This window comes from Montipora foliosa, chromosome 2 (genome assembly GCF_036669935.1).
Source record: "Montipora foliosa isolate CH-2021 chromosome 2, ASM3666993v2, whole genome shotgun sequence".
Classification (NCBI taxonomy): domain Eukaryota; kingdom Metazoa; phylum Cnidaria; class Anthozoa; order Scleractinia; family Acroporidae; genus Montipora; species Montipora foliosa.
In genome coordinates, this window is record NC_090870.1 from 19,126,609 (window position 1) to 19,148,450 (window position 21,842).

Consider the following 21,842-nt stretch of genomic DNA (forward strand, 5'->3'; position numbering starts at 1 on the left):
CGTCCTTAAATATTATGAATAGTAACATTTGCTTATCGGCTTGCTTCGATGGTCTAGTGGTTATCAAGGATGCAGATGTTGCTTATGGTCCAGGTTCAACCTTCTTGACCTTCAAGTTCTTTAAAAATCTTGGAACTTAATAGCGTACTTTATAAAATTAAATTGACGAGAAAATTTCTTAGTATAGAGTCAGCTTCATGTAACTGAAGTGAAAGAGGAACGTCCTTCTCGTCTTTTCCAAATAACACTCACCTTCCAAGTCGACGTCAGGACGAGAGCGGCCAGGAAATGTACCAAAGTGTGAACATGCACGTGCGGGGCGTGCAGAGCCATGGTTTTTATTGGCGTTTCCGCTCTCGTCGACGTTTTCGATACTTAACCCTTTAAGGCCCAAGGGGGCCCCCTCATTGACCAGTGAAATCAGTAAGTGACCTCTGGGAGTTAAGGTGATTCCTCAGTATTGCACGGCGCATCCTGTATTGCGCATATGGTGTGTCACTATTTATAAATTGGATCAAATTTTGAACATTGTAAATATGGCGTAAGTCGATCATACACGCTGAAACAATTCTCAAAACACGTATGTATGACCCATAATTCTTAGCGAATAAGCGCGCGCATTCCGAGAACATGGCGAATTTTGTTGTTTTGATCTACGATAATCGAGATAGACAAGTAGGATGGTGTTTTACTCTTAAAAAAGCACGGTGACCTATATTTTTTGTTGCATAATTTTGGTGCACAAATCATTCCCTTTAAAACAAAAAATAAAAATAAAATTATCGGAAGGAAAAACAGATATAGCTAAAAACGTACACAAAGCCTCTTGCCCAGGGATGTAAATTATGATCTTGAAAACAACGACTCGACAAAAGTTTTGAGTCGACAACGTTTTAACTTGAGTGATTTTTCCATAAACTATATAAGACAGTATTCCGCGTGCTCTAGACTTTTAGGTGTTTTTTCAAGTGTTACTTTAAAAACCTTCTCGTTTAGCTACCGCAAAATGTACCCTGAGCTGATGAAATAACGCCCGTGATTAGTATCATTACAGGCATCAAGCTCGGTGACATATCTTTTTCATCGTATTCTCGAAACAGGAATTAGTAGGGAACATTCAGGGAAAGTTTCAAGAAGATCGTTCTACAACTTTTTTTTCTGAGGACCCTATTAGAGAGATTTAGCTTTGCATTTATTCTATCTTTCCTCTTCTGTCTTGAGGAGTGAGTTGCTTGGTACGGTGTATGTGTAGCCAACCGGCAAGATACAAGCCAAAGTCAAACACGTTTATAGTCTGTCGTTTTTTCTAATAAGCTAGGCCACGTGCAACATTTTGTGATTTACAAACTCGAGACCAATGATATTATATTAGACATTCAAAACTACATTTACAGAGCACGTTTAAATCTACGTACCATTCATTTTCAGAGACAGAATACTCAACCAAACTTATAGGTGAACTTAATGCCATCTTTTAACGAAAAGTTTTTGTTCGCCTGAAGTAACTGCTCTATATTTTTGTAATTTAATTTTTATCCCGCACTAATTGTATAAAGTGAACAAAAGAAAATTTCTTGTTATTTTTCGCGTTAACGTTTATGTAAAGGAAATATTTTGCAATCATTACGAGATGATAGAGGGCTATACATAGCGGGGTTAATTGACGAATAATTCCATATAAAACATCCGGCCGAGAAAGAAACTGCTTAATGTTACATAATTGACCTTGGATCCAATTTTGAAATTCAGGCCTAAAAATTGACGTTTGCTGTTTACCGTCAATGCGATGCCAAATCGCTTTATTATCTGGCACACTTGTTTCCCTGCGTCTTGAAACTCCTACCACTCTCTCTGCGTTTGCCAATTTTTAGGGTTGTCCTGTAATTAAGTCTAGTGCCAACGCCTTTTTACCCAATAGCTTACAAATTTTCTATCAAATGATGTCCAACTTCCCTATCCCTTCCCCTCCAATTACTATAAGCGCGAAAAAACGGACAGGGACGCGAAGGTTTCGCCCTATGTAAAGGATCCAAGTGCTCTTCGGATTCCATTTTCCGTATCCCGGATCCCGGATCCTGGATCCCGAGTCGTGGATTCCGGATTCCAAACGCATGGGTTCCGCCGAAATGGATCCTGGATTCCATCGAAATCTGTAGATTCTGGATTCCATACAATGGATTGCGGATTCCACGCAATGGAATCCGAATTCCAAAGTCACACATATGCTGCATTCCGGATTTCTTGATATCGGGCGAAGGGGGTTTTATGTTGCATTGTAACACAGGCGCAAGGCAATCGTGAAATAACTGGTGGAAATCTCTCAACGTTGTATGATTTATGTATTGCAGTGATCGACAAGAGAGTGTTGATGCTACAACTGAGAGTCAGTCACCAATGAGGGGTGTATCCGATTCAAGGCCTCCGGACGATGCCAATATTGAACCAAATCCCTCACCTTTGAATGAGGAACCATTCATCCATTCCGAGGACAAATCAGAGAACGGCCCTGCGGCTTTTGTAACAGACGATCCAATGTCCACTTCCGATTACAAAGTCTCTCTCCTTAACAAAGAAAATGTTTCAAAAGAGGTATCAATGGAAAAGACGGCATCAGAGTGCTCAACAAACAAACCAACCTCAAAACCAAACAAGTCATCACGGGAAAAAAATGGAGGCTCCACTGCAAACTCCAGCGGGACATCCCGCAAGGCGGTGTCAAATTCACAAGCTGGCTGGGGTGGGAATTATATCATAGAACCTGACCCAAAGGTAAATAGCTCTGGATTGTTTTTCTTAATATTTTCTGTGTTTTTGAGAAGAGAAAACGGAGCAACAAATGGTCAATAATTATTCGATTCGTCACTTGCCCAGTTTTAGTAATAAAGATTGTGTGGGCTATTTCTTTGCCTTAGTTCAGAAATCGAGCTCAAGCATTTGCTGAGGATTATCTAGCCAAAGTGAAGGTATGGCTCCAGGCCTGGTTTGCTTTCTTTCAGTTCATTTAGCAGTAAAAAGCTTTCCATAAAAATGTTCCCCTTATAGTTTTGAATTAGCTATTTTGTTTTCTTTCAGCGTATGAAAACACTGTTACTCGACCTCTGAATAAATGATCCCTGAGTACTTACGCCGAACCCTGACAAATAGGGCGTCGTACCTCATGTTACTAGACTGTGCGTTAAACCCCTGGGCCCGGTTGTTCGAAAGCCGATTGGCTTAATCCAGGATTAGCGTAAACATGTGTTCATGTTTTCAACTTTTTGGTGAAAGTTTGTTTTGCTTATTTTTTGTTTTTCAAGATTGACTTCTTCAAGTGTAAAGTTTGGTCGAATATCGGCGTTGAACAGCATTTGGCAGTAGAGAAATAAACTCCTTGATTAATTTTTAATCTGGGATTAGCGTTAATCGGCTTTTGAACGACCGGGCCCTGATCAAGGCCACAGCTTTGCCGATAAATGCAGGCCACTGGTGGTGTTTCTGTACTATGGGCTTTTTTTGAGTCTTGCAAATACTTCTACGTTTGGAAAACTAGTTCTTACATCTGACGAGTCTTTCGTCCCTTACTGATTTTGTTTGTGTTAAATGTACCCTTGATTTCTGCCAGAGTCATGCAACAACAACAACAACAACAACAACAACCTTTAGTTGTACCGATATGATTAATTACTTTTTACACGAAAAGCATGGTTTCTTTTCCTTCATTTGGAAGTTCAGCTCCTCTATTTACAAAGTTTGTTTATCTTTTTGATAGAAACAACTTTCCAGTGATCCTGAGACATACGAGGAGTTTTTGCGAACACTATCAATGTCCTCTGAGGAAGAGTGCTCTCCGGTAGAGGTGTGTACAAGCTTGGCAAACAACCACTGATGTTAATGATGTAATGCGCACGTGAGCATGATTCGAACATACGACCTCCGTAAAGCCAGTTGGGTCTTCTAGTTATCAAACTACAATAATTTATCTCTTTGGGAACTCAGTTTATGGGTAAAGCATCCGACCGGTGTTATGGAGGTCGTAGGTCAAATCCTACCCAGCCATTAACTGAGAGCAGGACAGGTGCGACAGCAATTCGTAGTAAGATTCTGAATTGACAATAGGGAGCATTAGTCCCGCACGTGCGTTTTTCACTTTTGTCCATTTCTTTGCTGTCGTGCGCAAAACAACAACGTGAAATAGCCAAATTTGAGGTTTTATGGAGGGGTTAAAAGGTGCGCACAGAGAGCCACAAGTTAGTCATTAACTCTAGTTCATTGTCACGTGTTACCCTCGTAAAATAAGGACCTTTAAAAGGCGGAATTAAGCCTAAATTGGGTACCACCTTCACATAATGTTCAATAACCATAAGGGTTTGTGGAGCCAGGCAGGTAAGTAGAGCGATTGCCGCTAAAAACGCGCCTACTCTTACCAATCAAACCCTCAGTAAGTAATACACAGTTACTGTAGTAATTCCGACACTGAGCAGACAAAGCAATCCAGTTCCTTACAAGAGTAGTGACATGCTTGACAAAATTATGTCCTTACTGACATCAATTCTAAGTTTCCCAAAGTCAAATCTCTTTTCTTAACAAAGTCGACAATGAACGCTTTTATCAGTCTAACAACGTTATGACAGACAGCACACAAGTGTTACAATGCCGGACTACAATTTCGTTTCGATCGGTGCTATGTAGGGAGCTTTAGCAACGATGACGGGAACGGCAACGAGTACGTCATCTCAAAACATAAATTCGTGTTCTTGTAATCACTCGCGACTATTCCAAGCTTTTTGGCATGGCAGTGGTGTGGCAGTCCCTCAACAATGAAACCGATATGAGTAACGCCTGATTTAGGGGAGAAAATGCAAATTTATCCTCAAGTGCTGACGTTCTTCATAAAACTGCAAATTTGGCTATTTCACGTTGTTGTTTTGCTTACGCGATGGCAAAGAAATTGACAAAAATGAAAAACGCACGTGCAGAGCGGGCAAAGTTATTGTTTTTGCACAGTCACTAAGTAAGCAAATTTGTGACGTTCTCGTTGCCGTCGCCGTTGTCCTTGCTAAAGCTCTGTATAAGCTCCCTTGACGCGGACGGCAAGCGGAAGTAAGCTGTTTTCCTTTGAACTTGTCTTCACACAACCACATTTCATTGCAAAGTTTTTTTTCTCCATTTAAAATGATTAGTATAGTAATCTGGGAGACACCACTGTCCTGGCACGCGAAATGTTCTCTTCCGGATGCCGTCCGCGTCTCAAAAACTCGAGTGCTTAAGCTCCCTAATCACGTGCGTTTCAGGATGCATTGGTGTGTGGAGGTAAACGTTGGCAATTTTAAGTTTCCAAACGACTCTAGTCAAACCTGACTGCCTTACGCTTCTCTTTGGTTTAGTTGTACAAACGAATTGAGGTTGTTTTAGCTGAATATCCAGACCTTGTGGAAGGATTTATTGGCTTTTTGGAACCTCACCAAGCTGTTCAAGCAGGAGTGGTTAGTTGCATCTTTCTCTGTTTCTGCGTTTTATTTGTAGCTTTATTTTAAGCTCGATGCTCGACTATAAATGGGTCGAAATTTCTATAACGTTTCTTCCTGTAAATTTAGTTTATGGCAAACCAGGAGTTTGTGAGGGCCAGAACATTCCTGAGAAAATTGGAGGTCAGTGTGTTTATTGTAAGGAACCTTAAAATTTGCAATGCTAAATCGTTCTGTCAATGGATTGTAACCACCTATCTGTCCCTTTGTGGTTGGCGTTTTTGATGACATACATTTGGCTTTCACCAAAGTCATGTTCAGTCTTCGACATTTCATTGCCTGGAGATTACGGGCAGTTAGAATTTTTTGCTCCTCTAACAAGCAACAACCTACTGTTTGCTGTTTCAGTATACGTTATGCTAAATCTCTCTAATTTCTAACGCCAAACCTCGAACTGCAGTTTGTGAGGCTTAGTAAACATGCATCTTAGGGTTTAAAGTGCTACTATGATCAGAAAATCATTTCCCTTTTTTCCTTCAGATTTTGAAAGTGTGATTGCTTAACACTTGACTAGCAAAATTTGAGCTTTGCTTTTTTATCCAAAGGCTGTTTACTTTGAGTGTAAGTTTAGGATTTCACGGTCCGCCATTACTCACGCACGTTGAAACTAACTGACCGATTGGACCTCAGGGGGTTGGATCTAGGGAAATTGACGTCATTTACTCACTAGTCTGAAATTTCAGCGTGTGAACATAGCTTATTACACACGCAAAACACGTGCGAACACACGCATTGCATTCGTTAGGGGCTTTTACACTGTGCAATAGACCATTTTCGAATTCTCACTGCTGGAATGGATCTAGCATGGAATGGAGGCTAATGCGGGCAAATCTTTTCAAATGCAAATTAATTTGCCCGCATTAGCCTCCATTTCATGCTAGACCCAGTCCAACCGTTAGAATACGAAACTGGCCTATTTTTCGTACAACTTGTCTCGCAACGCCATTTCTACAAACGTTCTCCCATTACGAAACAAGTTGTTTTAAGAGTGTTACACTGAGGAACAAGTCATCAAACTTGTCTCGTTTCGGTGATCGCATGAGGTTAAAGGAAAATTTTCATTGGCAGGTGCCGCAAACCGTTGCAACACAACTTGGAAGACAGATGTTACACTGCGCAATGCTCAAAATGCAATCGTTGCGGAAAGTGGAACTCAATTCTACCCTGTGCAACGGTTTCTGCAACTGGTCTTTCAACGTTTTTAGCCTCTGCAAGGTATTTTGCATTGGGCAATGATTCGTGCAAAATGTCTTGCATTTGCGTTGCGAGACAAATTGCACGAAAAATTGCACAGTTTAACAACACCTTTAAACTATTGAGCCTTTGACGTCATTTCTCCTCGATCGAGCTCTCTCAAGATTAAGATTAAGTTAGTAATGGCGGACCATTAAATCAGAAAATTCCAGTTAAAATAAATTGTTGTCTTTTTGAAATCAAGGCTTAAAACTTGGGTCACTTATTGTGTATTTAACATAGTTTTGAAATCCAAAGAAGAATAAGTAGCACTTTAATATTTTCGTATACACTGCACTCTGTTTTGCAAATCTCTAATGTAGACTTCTACAAAGAACAAGAGACAGGCATCAAATCGAGTAGAAATGCTTTTAAAAAAGCGTGGCTACTTATGTTGTGCGAGGGCTTCCGGTGTTTCCGGGAAAGACTGGTTATGACTTTTCGCAGGAGTTACTTAGTTTCAACGTGTTAGAATCGTGTTGTGGCACGGAAAATTGAAGTTCTTTTCTTTCGTTCCAACTTCTCAGAAGTGCACGACCTTAGTACTACATCATGTTGATTTTCATATGGAGCTTCATTCCAAAGGACTTCTATCGAGAAATTTCGACCACTGCCTGTTGCGTTCCTAATATATTACGACTATCTTGTTCATTTTCATGTAAAGGTCCATTTTCAACGGAGCCCATCCCAATTCAGAAAGATCATCAATGCCTTCAACTCTTGGAATAAAAAAGCAGTCAAAGACCCTCTTGAGGTATGCAAAGGCGCCCTTTTTTTTCTTTTCCGCCACTCTCATGCACAAACGCTACACTACCTGGTTAAGCGTGTGAAAGAAGTCTAACTTGATTGATAATTTTGTCACTAGTTACGGCAGACCATTGTTCCGATGTTGAAAGGACAGCTTCACCTGATTGATGAATTGTACTCGTTCTTTGACGATTTGAAGCCTACTGTTTGGTATGGCCACAGTCTAGTCATTTCTTTCTTTAATTACAGTTAGATTTTGGATAAGCTGATGTATATTTATTTATTTGAGTTTCACAACCGAGGAAATCTCAAATTTACAGTTTGCCAGGAACCCATGACCCGGAGCCTACAACTCTACTGTGTTCGTTTCACGGCGTTTTCACAGACCGACTTATTTTTAGATTGAATTTCCCGCGAATGAGACTCCCACAGGAGCCCGATGACCAATTACAAGAAACTAAGCTGACGTCATAGGGTCACCGAACCGGAACTGCCTTTGTTTTTTCGGGAAAAGATAGTTTAAAAATAGATCTGTCTGTAAAAATGCCGTTACATAGGCTCAGTATGGGAGCTGTAGGCACCGGGTCATGGGTTCCTGAGTTTGCTCATTACCAGACCAGTCCACAACACCGGGAAATCCATCCCCTACTCGGTTTCGCGAACAGTGTGTGGCTTGACAAAGGGCGAATGGACAGCTAAAATATCAGAGTCGTAGGCAGGATTCGAATCTACGACCTCCGTAACAACGCACGTCGGATGCCGTCCCTGTAGAGCTACTAGAACTCCTAGGGAGCTCGGTGGCTTACCCTAGTTTCCCATACTTCACCTTAGACATCTATGGTGTGGGGTATCATCACATTCCACGTTATTAACATCAAGGGTTGTGAGACGGAACGTACGGCTGATAGTCCTTATCCGAGAAGACTTGCAAGTCAAATCATTTGCATATGTTGCTACGAAGGCATTGTTCTCCGTAAGCTCCGTCGACCGGAAAAAATCGCCGTCTAGTGGTCTTGGAAGCGCCGCCTACTCACAGAGAATACATTTTTTTTTAAGTGGGATTATAAATCCGTCGTATTCGTTTCTCAACACGTTTGTTCGATAAAAATAAATCGTTGATAGCCACAAGATAAAAAAAATAAAATAATCATTATCATAACATACTAAAATCTTTGCGGCCATGATATTCGTTTCAACAACCTCCGGCCGGTTTTTGAAGTGGCATGTTTACATATCAAGAAAAAGAAGATCATAGTTTATTTCTTTTCTGGGAGTGGGAATACGAAAAAAATAAACATCCTATTTGAGAACTGGCTGTGCACAGTGAGTTCTTCAAGCTGTAGTTCAACCGCTTCAAAGATCTGTGAAGTACGTCATTGTGAAAGACAAGTAAAAACTGTAGAAATCATCCAAGACGTGACTTCGCTCACGCTTAAGACATTGTCTTTAATTGCAGTTTTTAGTAGTATCAATAGAGACCTTTAGCACCGATGTTTGCCGTTGGAGGTTGGCTCGAATTTGAACTTTGGCAAGCCGTTCCTGTTATGCACATCGGCGCCGCCATCTTGGATTTTTCATTGCTACATGGATATACACACCAACCATAAATCTAAAAAAATGATCATTCTAAATCAGTTTCTAGACTTAAATATTGGTATAGCAATAAGATAAACGAAAGTTTAGACCTTATCACTGAAATGTGTACTTAGACTTAATCTGTAAAATGAGAGTTTAACCTAGGGGACTCGTGGTGGGTATATCCATGAGATCTTTCCTTTGCTACAACTGCTCTCAAATCAAACAGCTCAGATTCTCCCAAAAATTACATTTGATCTTCAAAATTGTTCCCAATAGTTAGCAAACAGATGTAACAACATGACTGATGTGGTCAAACGGGAGGTCTGATTGATCTCTGTCTATAAAACGCTGCCGTAAATCACTTACCGCAAGAACGGTGTCTTGAAGTTGAAACTCAGATCTTAGACTGCAAACGTGACGGCAATGACAAGATCACGTGATTTCCCGAGGTTCGCGGTTCGCGGTATTGCCCGAAAAATTCGTTGCTAAAGATCTCTAATGTAATTTTTTTTATCTCACGGAGGTAACAGAAAAAAATTTACCACTGTCATGAGCGTAAAACACTGAGCCTATAATGTGGGTAAAGAAAAATGCTTTCCCTGTTCGCTCAAAATGCACTAAATGCACTTTTCAGACCTCCCTCCCCCCCCCCCAATTTAATTTTTCCCAGGGGAGGGCCCCCAGACCCCCTAATGGGAGGAAGGTGACCCCCTCCCATAACTACCCGACACACCGTAATGTCGCATAAAAGGCGCTCCGTGCCTTCAATCAAAACTACGGCGCCGCCTACTTGAATTTTATCTCCTTCTACCATAAATTTGCTGGAGAACCCTGCCGAAGGTAGCCTGCGTCACAGACGAAACCAAACCTTTGGTTAGGTCCGTCTGCAAACCAGTGCCGAAATCCTTGTTCTGGGTCCCCAGCAGCGTGCAAGGATTTGAGTATGTGCCATGATTGGTCTGTGAACAAAAACAATTGTTCGACAAGACTGGTAATAGCCAATCATGTCAAAGAGAAATTTGAAACGCTCTTCCGCTTGTTCGTTGAGTCCGTTGGGGGTCCAGAACAAGGGTCTCGGCGCTGCTTCGCTGACGTTACTAACCGGTGTTAGATTATGTCTGCGATGCAGGCTACTAAGGAAGGCAGCACTTTCTCTCTCTGGGTGTTGGTCTGGCCGGAGTTCGAACCCGCGATCCCCTGCGGGTTCCGAGCAGTGGAGGTTGCGATGTTACGTAGTAGTTTTGGTGCTGGATTCCCTCTCAGACAATTGGCTGGATTTGTTCCTAATTGATTTTCATCACGCTGTATGAGTTCGCTGTATGAATAGCTTTGTTGGCTCTTGTCAGGGGGGTCTTATAACTACAGAGTTTGAGAGCATGAAAATACATATTGTGCGAGGAAGCTCTGCCGGCGTTTTTCCTTATCTGGGCAAAGGCAGCACTTTCTACTCACCTACTGTAAGTTTTTTTGGTTTAAATCCTAGCTCACTAGACTGGAGTCTCACAACTCTATTTTTCATGTTTTGTAATCGAGCGTAACACAGAGTTTGTTTCCTCATCTGTCCTAGTTCTGACGACGACTTTGAAGAAGTTGAATTCGGAAGTGGTAGCGAACCAGAGGTAATATATGCAGTATGTGGGTTCCTTACGGTATGGGATGATCAGCGTTATGAGAGACTAGTTCCTTTTTACAAAAAAAAAAAAGAGAACTGATTTCCTGTTTATCGAGTTATAGATATCAGATTGCTGCTTGGTAATCTCAGTCGCAGTTGACAAAATGATTCCCCTTTCTGCAAACACTAACGGCTGGTATTCAAGTCATTCGTACGAATTACAATCACCTTTAAATGGCTCTTTTCGAATATACAAGGTGATAGTTATTAAAACTTCGAGTGTCGGAATCATTTCTCTTTTCAGACAGACGAACCTTCATAATGAAGGTTTTTCTTGGCTGTTATCTAACCTCATTTCTAGGTTTAATTTCATTCCCGCATATTTCACAAGTAAAGCCCGGTTAAAGGCTTGCAGTTTAAAAAGAAATTAGAGAGAACATCGTGAAAACAAAGGAAGCCCCCTCCCCTCCCCTCCCCTCTCAACTGCCTCTATTTGATCTCTACTTAAGACACAAGGTGTTTGCCAGGCTTGTTTTAAATTTTGTTTTGGCTGTCTTAAAGACTTTTTCTATGTTTTTTCAAAGGTAGATGATTTTGAAGAGGTAGTCATTCCTTGCTTCGTGGAACCTAAGAAAATTAAAGGTAGACCAGCTAAAGACTCGCAGAAGGGCAATACTAAAAAGGGCAAACGGCCGTGCTCATCTGGCAAGACAGCAAAACAGCAAACAAATACTATCAAACCTCTGAGTGGTAGAACTAAACCGACGAAAACAACGCTAAGTAAAGCCATCGGCAAACAGGAAGCCAAATCAGGGACCGATGACGGAGAAGTTGAGGGGAGACCTTCGAGAGAAGTCTCTGAAATCCAAGTAAGCACACAAGTCACTGCAGCAGAAAGTCGAGTGGATGGTCAGAGCACAGATGTTGCTACAGTTGAAAATTCTGTATCAGCGGCAGCGGGACTGCAATCAGAAGCTAATAATGAAACTTACCACGGGAAGGAGTCGCATGCGACGTCATTGAACGTTTTAGGAAGCGACCATGACGGTCCCCAATCAAGGAATTCGGACAGTGAGGAACAAGAGGATGATGGGAACTCTTGCGATGAAGACGAAGAGGATGATGATGATGATTATGCCGATGGTGACGGTGTTGATTACTTGGGAGACAATGACGTAGAATGTGACATGAACGGTGACATCACACGTGTCATAGATCCAGATACAAGTGGAGGTGATAGTGATGCCAACGTACTGTCAACGGCTCACGTGCCTGCCAAAAACCTTCAGCGAAGCCAAGACGGTTACGTGGTACTGTTGTGGACAAGGTAATCCACTCTTTTTTTTTTTTTTTTGGAACGTATCCCACTTTTCAGTTGTTGCCTTGCATGAGGCAGAGACTGTAATACAATACACTCAATCAGTGTTTCATAAAAGAGGGGGATCTCGGGTCGGCTTCATAACCCGACAAATTAATGGAAATATTGTAATTGTAATAGTTTGGTAAGATGTGTGGAAATTTGACGCGGTGAAATTCCTTGTTGACATCCTGCCTCACAAACTTGTCTGGGAGCATGCTCAATATCTTCGTAGGCTTGTTTGTGAGATTTTGCTGGAGCTCAGGATTTTGCTGTTATATTTAAAAGGGTCTAAATATTTCTGCCTGGGCTTGATGTTCTTAAAGCTCCCAGCTTTTCCTTTCATTTTGTTTTCCGCATCAGTGGTCTCAAAAGTTGCAAGTTCATTGCTCACTTTGCCAAAAGAATTTAAGTTCCCTTTAATAAATTTGAGTAGATCTCAATCCTGTTGGATTTTTCCATTGCTTGTGTCCCCCTCTTGAAAGAAAATTGCATGCACGTTTGCAATCTGTGTTTTTGCCAGCATTAAACCTCTACAGAGTATCATCAAATCCCTTAATGTTGTTTTGTGTCTTTATTGTAATGTAGAGAAGACGACCGAGCTATTTTAGAAGCATGTCAAAAGATGGGCGCCAAACCAGAAACATTCCAGCACATAGCAAACAGCCTGAAAAATAAAACAGCGGACGAGGTAAGATTGCTGTAGTTGTTGATCCCCTTAGATATTCTATTTGCCGTAAGGGCGGTTTAAATTTTAAGACCTTCATTTGTGCAGGGTGATATTTGAAGTTAGTTTGTACTAAAACAGTGGATAGCGTTGAAAAGCGCGCCCTGACTGGCTACTCAAACTCCGGATATCCCTTGCTATTCACCTCCGAGTAACGTGCGCGAGATTTCGCGCGGAACAACTGGCGCGGAAAATCATGTTTTCGTGCTACATTATCACTCTGTTTTAGTGCATACTAAAAGAACTATCAAGTGAAGCTATGATACTCGCAATTATGAACTCAATTTTGAAAATTGCGTAGAGAAGCCTGAAAATTTCAGGACTTCAACGGGGTTTGAACCCGTGACCGCGCGATGCCGTGAAAATGCCATCAAAGCGAAAAGAACGCAAGAAACTTTCAAGGCTTGAAATCTTCTGGAATTCGCCTTATAAGCAGTTTAATTGAAGGTTGAGTTATGAAGTGAAGGATTGAACGAGTCCATCACCGCGGCTGGTTTCTTTTCACTAGAAAGCCAGAGAACAGCCTATCATTGTTTTCATTTTCATTTTCATTATTATTATTATTATTATTTTTGGTTTAAAATCAGAATAGGAGGATCTTTGTTTACACTTTTTACCGCCATTAGCATAAGACTACCGTTTTCTAATCAGCCAGGAAAGAAAAAAAGCACTGGATATTGAAAATGCATTGCACAGTGAGCTTTCTCTGAAAATTTGAACGCGATATTCCATATAATATCTGAGCAATCATGCTTTGAAAATTTGAAATTTTACAAAGAATGAATGGGATCATTAGTACCTTTCCATCCAAGTATTTATGAGTTTTTGATGGCTAATATATCTTGCGTTTAAGTTTAAGGGATTAACCCCTAGTTATATGTTAGCGATCGCTTTGTAACACGGTCGTGTGTTATGATCACAAGACCAGAATTAAGAATAGCTTTATAGCCCAGCTTATAGGTCGCCCTCTGGACAGTGCACAGTTTTGTCAGTATTTGCGCTATCAGCTTTTGGAACCCTGCCGCGCGCTATCACTGATAGAAGCTGTCTTCGCAGTCTTAAGAAAGATCCGAGGAAATTTTTGTGTTAATGCATATGTTAGTTAGATTATTTATTGTATATGGAATTACCGTTTTTATGAAGTTTTATTTATATATTGTAAATTAGACCTGAAAACCCCGCAGGGTTCGCTCTACTCTACTCTACTCTTCTCTTGAAATTTCTTTATGAATCTGATTAATTATGGGAAAAAAACCATCTCTTAACACTCAAACAAACTCCATTCCTGTGAAACCATTTGCCCAATACATTCCTTGTTTTTCGCCCCTGTGCAAGGCCATGCCTTTCCATGAGTTTTCATGTTTACGCGTTGTGTGCTCTCTGACCAAAGCCGGTATTGCATTGTTTGAACTTGAGAATCTTTTAGAGAATCTCGTAAAGAAACAGATAAAATTCATCATTAAAAGGCTTGAATTGAAAACACCATTTGTGTTATCATTTTAAGGGATAATTTAGTACTATTGAAGAGTGAGAGAACATGGTAAATTGAAAAGCAATGAAAGTAAATAAGAGGATTTTGGTTTCAATTTTCTTTTGCAAATAACATCAAGGTTTAATTATGATTTTGTATTTATTGGTGCTGAATGCATTCGATATCTGTTTCTATAAATATATAAATAATAAACTTCTAGTTGGTGCTCTTCTGCTGACTCGCAATAAAATGTGTTTTTTTGGTCGTATTTCCATAAGAAAGCACTCTGACAAATATATTCAAAAGTGTACTAAAACCTATTATCATCAGCAGTAATCGCAAATAATTGAAAGAAAATCTAATTAAAACTGAGTTGCAGGTGTTACGATGAAAATTAAATGTACTGCATTTCTAAAGAAAACGACAAATGCAATCTAAGCTAAGTGCTGAAGTCATTTCCCTGCGAATGAGTATGCTGTTTGAGAGTTATTTGGTCGACTGACACAAACAACTCTCAAAGCCGCCGAGGATCATTGTAATTTTGGTTCACTGTAAAAGCGTGGCCTCCTTTCATTCTTTGCTTTCCTCGACAAGAGAGCTAGAAGTATTCTTGCCTTCGGTGAAGGGTCTATTTATACTGAACGCAGAAGTGATGAACTAAATGAGACCTCGTCATGTTTGACAGTGTATCTTGCTCCTCTGTGGAGATCGGTGACACTTGCTCTAAAGCTGCCATCGAGGTGCTGAACACCACTTGGCTTTCCCTTTATTTGGCTACCCACATCTTCATCGTTGTTTTGTCCCCCTTAACAGTGGTGGGAAACGCACTGATTTTAGCAGCGATGTGGAAAAGGACGTTTCAGAGGACCACTTTTCACGTTGTACTTAGTGGGTTGGCGTTCAGTGATTTGTGTACTGGACTTATTGTCCAACCGTTAGTAGGTTTACCTCCTTTTGTCCAGAATGAGCCACTTCGTCGAAGACTGCTCTGCATTGGATTCGCTGTCGGTATTTTCTTCGGAGCCTTCAGCTTACTTGCAATAACACTTTTGTCCATTGAACGCTGGCTGCATATGATGAGACGGTCCTTGTTGACGTCGCACCGCCGTTGGGTTATAATCACGGTGTTTGTTATCATCCCAGGTTCATTTCTTACCCTGTTTATAACCGCGAGAACTGCGGTAGCTTACATCATTACAGTGTTTATGCTACTCTGCTATTTTATCACTCTCTTTGCTTACGTTAAATTGTCTCAAATAATTCGGCAACACCAGCGACAAATTCAAGCAAATCAATCTTCGCAAAATTTGGGACAACCAGCAATAAACGTGGAGAAGTTTAAGAGATCTTTGAGGTCGATCTTATATATTCTTGCTTTGTTTTCTATCACTTTTTGGCCAGTTATCATTACGATTGCCCTGGTTCTTAATCGTACGATCTCCTTTCACTCCTGTGGACTGGCGTATGTTGTTTCCTTGTCCATTTATTTTTCATCTTCCACTCTTAATCCGGCTCTTTATCTGTGGAGAATGAAAGACATTCGGAATGGAGTCAAGAATTTATTCGGTTCGCATTGACTGCATGTGTTATAAGTGATCATTTTACGTTGTTTTCTATTCAGAACGAGACAACGTCGCATTCGCGTAAAATGTAGATACAGGATTTTTAAGCTTGTACCTGTATAACTTTACACGTAAGCCCCTCGAATAAAGCTCTCCTGGTCCAATTAAAATTGTCATAGTCTGTAGCTCTAGCTAGTGATAAGCTTGCGCCCAAAATTTAAGCTCTGGACGTGCGGCCCTAAGTTTTACGGATGCTTTTTTATCATTTCAAGTAGTTTCTTTGATCCCTTCTTATGTTCTACTTAAAGACATGCCGCGTGAGTGTTTCGAATGGCCTCAAACGTGGCCTCAAACGTGGCAGAGTCAAAACACATCCTAGTCCTTTAGCTTCACAATTATTAAGCATTCCTTTGTTTTTAAATAATTTAACAAGATTACCACTGCCATATTGATGCCATCTATTACAAATATCACAAAGGATACCCTTCTGATTGGCACGAACTGGTTTTAAACAGAGGGCACAAGGACACTTTCATACAGTTGCTTTCCTCGATTTAGTCGAATCCATATTTTGCTTTGGATTTTTATTAGCAGTCGTGGGTCCAGGGTCGGGATGTACATCACCACAGACCTTGAAATAATTGAGATGAAAACTGGCATCACTATTGCTGTAATAGTTTAGAGTTGATTTTCCAAACTTCCCTCGATAGCTTCGGCTACAACTTGGTCAGTGAAACATGATCCAAGATGGCGGACATCACATGCCGCATGGTCGATATCCTCAAGCGGGAACACACTGGGGTTGCCATCATATGGGTAGTGAAACACCTTCGTCGGCGAACTTAAATAATTAGATGACAATTTTGTGTATTTTGCCCGAAATAAACCATTCGGAGAAGCAAATTTTTTAAGTTCCTGGACTGGAAGCTTAAAAAAGTTCCTGGACTGGATTGGACTGCGAACAGTCTACGTAAAAAGAGAAAATATGTAAATTGGTAGGGAAAATATGTAAATGATGGGGGAGCAATCTCGATTTGCTTAACCGGACGCGCAAGATGGTATCGGTATTGCTCACCGAGTTCGCGAGGTGTTGTGGGTAACTTGAGTCACGATCTTATGCAAATTAGTTGTCATTCATATGTAAAGTAGAACTAATTACCATCACAAAAACTTCGCATTTAGACTCGCTTTGAAGAGGAGGCAGATATGAACTCGGAAATGGCCTATTTATATAATTTTGGAAAATGCCTTAAAAATATTATAGTAAAACAAGAACATTCAGTGACTAGAAGGCAACATTTCGTAGTCATCCTTCGTCGTCATCTTTTTCATCCATGTGGTTCTTTCCACGGTACCTTGAAATACCATAAAATAGGAACAAAACTCGCTTATTATATTCTGATCGCTAATTATTATTATTATCTGTGGAATAACTGTCGTAAAAATGATCGAAGATTGTTTGAAAATGTTGATACTGAGACTATGCTTTTGCTTTCCGATTTTGCGTCTGGCAGTTTGTGGTTGAGTCTGTCGCCCCTTTTCAGTCTGATTTCATTTGTGTCTGACAAATCGTCGCCCCTGTTTATGATTTGTGCCTGAAAAATCGACGATTTCTGATGCAGACAATATGATTTTCTATCACATACTGTAATCACTATGCTGAAACCTTCGATAGACTATCGATGCTCCTTGTGACTTTCTGCCTCGTGACTCAAGTTACCCAGAACACCTCGCGAACTCGGTGACCAATACCGATACCACCTTGCGCGCCCTGTTAAGCAATACCGATACCACCTTGCGCGCTCGGTTGAGCAATTTACATAATTTCCCTTTTTTACGCGGGGGCTTCTAGGTTGCCTCCTCGGATTTTGGCCAAACAGCGATCCGAATACAATAACCTAGGTTTGTTCCAAATTTATGGTATTTCAAGGTACCGTGGAAACAACCAACGTGGGTAAAAAAGGTGACGACGAAATGTTGCCTTCTAATTAATGTTGATGTTCCTGTTTTACTATCATATTCCATGATTATGTAAGTTGCTTTCAATTGATAGCGCATCAAATAAACGCGTATTGAAATTGAAAATAAATGCTGTTTGTTGTTGCCCATCCTTTCCTTGCATTTTTTTGCTTTCATTTACCCACCTAATTACATGTAGCGTAATATGAAGACATCACATTTTTTTCACATCACTGTCTTCACGACAGCCGTCGTCTCGCGTAACATTCCTCAAACTGTACAAAAATTTGGTTTTATCAACGGAGTTGATAATGTAAATTGGCCACCGTACAGAGATTCTAAAGGCTGACGTTTCGAGCGTTAGCCCTTCGTCAGAGGGAATCGAGGGATTATGGGTTACGTGTAGTTTTTATATTAGAGTAGGAGCTACGCTATTGGTGGTAACATGGCAACGTGAAAAATAGGAATATATTAGTTAAATGAAAAGCGTTCGTTAATACCGTAAGGATTAAGGGTGCCGATTTGAAAGATGAATTTTTGTTCCAGATTCTTGCGGCTTTCCGTCGTACCTAGATGTAGGGAAAGGCCGCAGATAGCCATGTGTTTTTTGGAGTGGTTAGGCAGATTAAAATGGCGAGCGACTGGCTTCGATGCATCCTTGTCATTCTTCTCAACATCGCGAAGGTGTTCGCGGAATCGGTCACCTAGTCGTCTACCTGTCTCACCAATGTATAATTTATTGCATAACGTACAGGTTATGCAATAAATGACATTTGCGGAGGTACATGTGAAACGATCGGTGATCTTAACAGATCGCTTAGGTCCCGATATCTTGCTAGTGTTAACAATGAAAAGACAAATTTTGCATCGTGAGCGCGCGCATTTGAAAGTGCCGGGTTGCTCGTTAGTTTTGAGCGCGCTTCTAACTAAAAAGTTGCCTACGTTTTTGTCGCGTTTGAATGAAATAAGTGGAGGTTGCGAAAAGATTCTACCAGTCTCGAACCATTGTTTAATGTTGTTAAATATCTGATAAAACATTTCTGCTTGTGTATAACGGGCTTAAGTACTTCCGTTAATTGTCTTGTTAGACTCGTCAGTGAGTCGTCTTACATTTCTTTTTACCTATATACGGGTATTAGCAGCCATCCCTAGGGGTCGACCCCCGACGATCCCGGAGCATTTGTCAAAACAGCTCTAAACTGACAATTGCTTGTAAAGCCCTGGGGTAGAGCTTAAATATTTTGGCAAATGTCCCCACCCCTAGGGCATTGCTGTGTGTTTGAAGTTTGAACCTAGCAATCGCATGATACACTGTCACTTACTGCCCAGTTTCATAACACTTTTAGAAGCACAACTTAAAAAAAGGTTCCATCATGGTTTTGAGATACATTTTACTTTCTCTCAAGCATTTCCCTGACAGGGATGGCTTCATATACTTGCAAATGATAATAAATGAACTCACCTTCGAGAGAAGACATCAGCATCGAAGCGAACGAAACGAGGCGCCTTTCTTGATGTTGCGAGGTATTAGCGGTTACCATCATGGCGCTAGATCATTTTGCAAATCCCGTGGGTAGGTCCTCGGGGAGGTTTGCCAGGAAACTCAAATCTCCCGGGCCCTGGGGCAAAGTTTTGCAACAAGTCACCCACCATTCCCGTGGGTTGCGCGCGGGTTGCCCGGGGGACGACCCTCCGGGATGGCCGCTGATACCCCCATTATTTATACTACTCCCAAAAACAAAACCAAACGAAAAAACAAATGAGTAAATAAAGACGTTCTTAACACATTCTCAGCCCAGGCCGAGTATGTACTTAAAATTTTGGTGTATCTCAGGCTGAACGTTGTCATTCCATTGTCGCTTTGATTTTTGTTTCTTTTTTCCAGGTCAAAAAACGTTTTATGGATCTGTTAAATCTTTTTAAAACAAGTGGCGGAGAAAGAAGGAAGGATATATCAAACGAGGATTCGTGTAGCGACGAAGAGGATGAAGATGGAAGCGAAACTGTTGGCGAATCAGAGGGAGAACAGATTTCGTGACAAAGCTGGCGTCTCTTGTAACGGTCTCCGCGGTGAAAGAAAGGAAAGTTGAAAAAGAAGAATAACAAAGTAATATGGATGACTATTACTTGCTTCTTTTTCGGTTTTTCTCGTTTTAATCCGCAAAAGTGCTGTCATACAGTATGGGGAGGACCATTTGACCGCAATTATTATTTATGCGGGGGGGCGGAACGTGAAATTTCTAATGAGTTTTAGCATCTTTATTTTAGAGATTTTTCTCCAAAATAAACCTTTGCAAGTGGTTTTTCATTCCATTTTTATGTATACATCTCAGGCGCAAGTTCGGCTTGCTCACTCATGCACGATTTTACCCCCTTTTCTTGAAAAATAATTTTGTTTTCGTAATTGTTTCACCCCCCTTTACATGCCAGAAAGTCTATCCTAAATTAAGTTCTTTGATATTGTCAACAGTTAATGCGAATTTCCCATTCTGGCTATACTAGCCCGAGTTCCAATGTGAAAGTTTATTGAGTATGCGTCAGCCTATCATTTAATGCAAACAAATCCTGAGTACAGCCTAGGACAGTAGAAACAACATGTGAAAGTTTATAATCTTATGGGAAGACGTGCTTCGCCAGATACGAAAAACCACTAAAAAACCACCCTCTAGGTGTGGCCAGAAAGTATGTGGAAACGTTTTCCTCATCTAATACAGCAGCACAAGATCCCGAGGAAAGGGAAACTAAACTGCATCCACAATTTAAACTGGTAGGTCATTAAAACCCTTTGCGTCCCACCAATGACCAGTACGCAAATTCACCTCATAGTTTCAATACACTGTCTGGTAGACAAGTTTTGAAAATGAAGATTTTCAGCACATGGCAATTATATGTTGATGTGACACTAAATTCTCACGACTAGCCAACAAAGAAATCTATGGTAGCAGTTAGGAGAATAAACTTTTAGATCATAGGAGTGAAAGGGTTAAAAAAAGCTGACCAACCTAAAAAGAAATCGGCCTATGTAAAGGAATCCAGGCGGTTGCCAGCCCATGAGTTTCGGATCCCGAGTCGTGAATTCCGGAGATTCCACGCTCTGCATTCCGGATGCCAAAGCCTCGCATTTGCTATTCTGGATTTCTTCGCATTCGGGCGAAATAATAGAGTTAAATTCCCGTAGGATTTGGTCGGGGCACCAACATGGCGGTCGTGACGTCATGTGAAAACCGAGAATAGGCCTTTTTCGATATATTAAAATTCAGCTTGAAAGAGAGGTTTGGAGGACAAAGGCTAAGGAAAGTGGATAATATGTAAATATTTTTGACATTCATTCCAACGTGTTGTTATAGTTTTTGTCCTCACTGCCTCACTATCAAGCTGAATATTTGATATTTCGAAAATGCCTATTCATTCAATCATTCAACCGTCAGAAATTAAATTTTTCAGTTGGGTACTTTTAGCCTGTTCCAGTCTCCCGGATGGTGGAGACGAACGAAACGTTGGTGCTTGCAAAAAAACACATGGCAAGTATTTTTCTTTCCGCTTCGACACGATCTGAGAGCCTGAAACAGGATGGAATTAGTCGAGATCGTGTGAACTTGACACCATAAAATGTTGAAATTCAAAGCGATATAATTAATAGCTTTTTAGGGAATAATGAAGTAACCAAGTAAAGGCGATACAAAGAGAAGATCAGTCTGAGAATTATACAGTTAGTTACGCTCAAGGACGCTAACGTGCCTCAGTGTATGCACTGCTTTTAAACTCGTCATCACTGTGAAAATACTGACTTTACTTGAGTGGAATAAACGGAAGAGCAGGGAGGAATAAGAATATAGTAGATTTTTGTCTTTTCTTGGTTTGACTGTTTGAAGTTGAAGGGTGGACCAGGGAAAAGTAGAAACAATTGGGTTCATCGAAACCCTCATAAACCAAAACAACAGTTTTCAACATGGCTGCCGTGTGATTAAGGCCGATTTTCCTTTAGACTTACACCACCCTGTTTGACAAAAAACGTCCGTAGCTAGAACTGCCGTCTTCATTATGATTGTACGGCAAAGGAAGTCAAGGTCAGTGGGCTTTAATCACAAAGCG

The 21,842-nt window shown here is 40.8% G+C and overlaps 1 protein-coding gene across 1 annotated transcript in view; it reads left to right on the forward strand.

Moving 5' to 3' along the window:
- Window positions 1-21,569, forward strand: part of LOC137992617 (uncharacterized) — a 47,908-nt gene extending 26,339 nt beyond the window's left edge. The window contains exons 18-28 of the mRNA XM_068838054.1: window positions 2,349-2,769; window positions 2,913-2,963; window positions 3,749-3,835; window positions 5,364-5,462; window positions 5,574-5,627; window positions 7,402-7,491; window positions 7,603-7,694; window positions 10,630-10,681; window positions 11,259-12,001; window positions 12,620-12,722; window positions 19,636-21,569. Of these exons, the coding sequence (XP_068694155.1) occupies window positions 2,349-2,769; window positions 2,913-2,963; window positions 3,749-3,835; window positions 5,364-5,462; window positions 5,574-5,627; window positions 7,402-7,491; window positions 7,603-7,694; window positions 10,630-10,681; window positions 11,259-12,001; window positions 12,620-12,722; window positions 19,636-19,788 (1,945 nt within the window). The 3' untranslated portion in view covers window positions 19,789-21,569. The remainder of the gene's footprint in view (window positions 1-2,348; window positions 2,770-2,912; window positions 2,964-3,748; window positions 3,836-5,363; window positions 5,463-5,573; window positions 5,628-7,401; window positions 7,492-7,602; window positions 7,695-10,629; window positions 10,682-11,258; window positions 12,002-12,619; window positions 12,723-19,635) is intronic.
- Window positions 21,570-21,842: the final 273 nt, after the last annotated feature.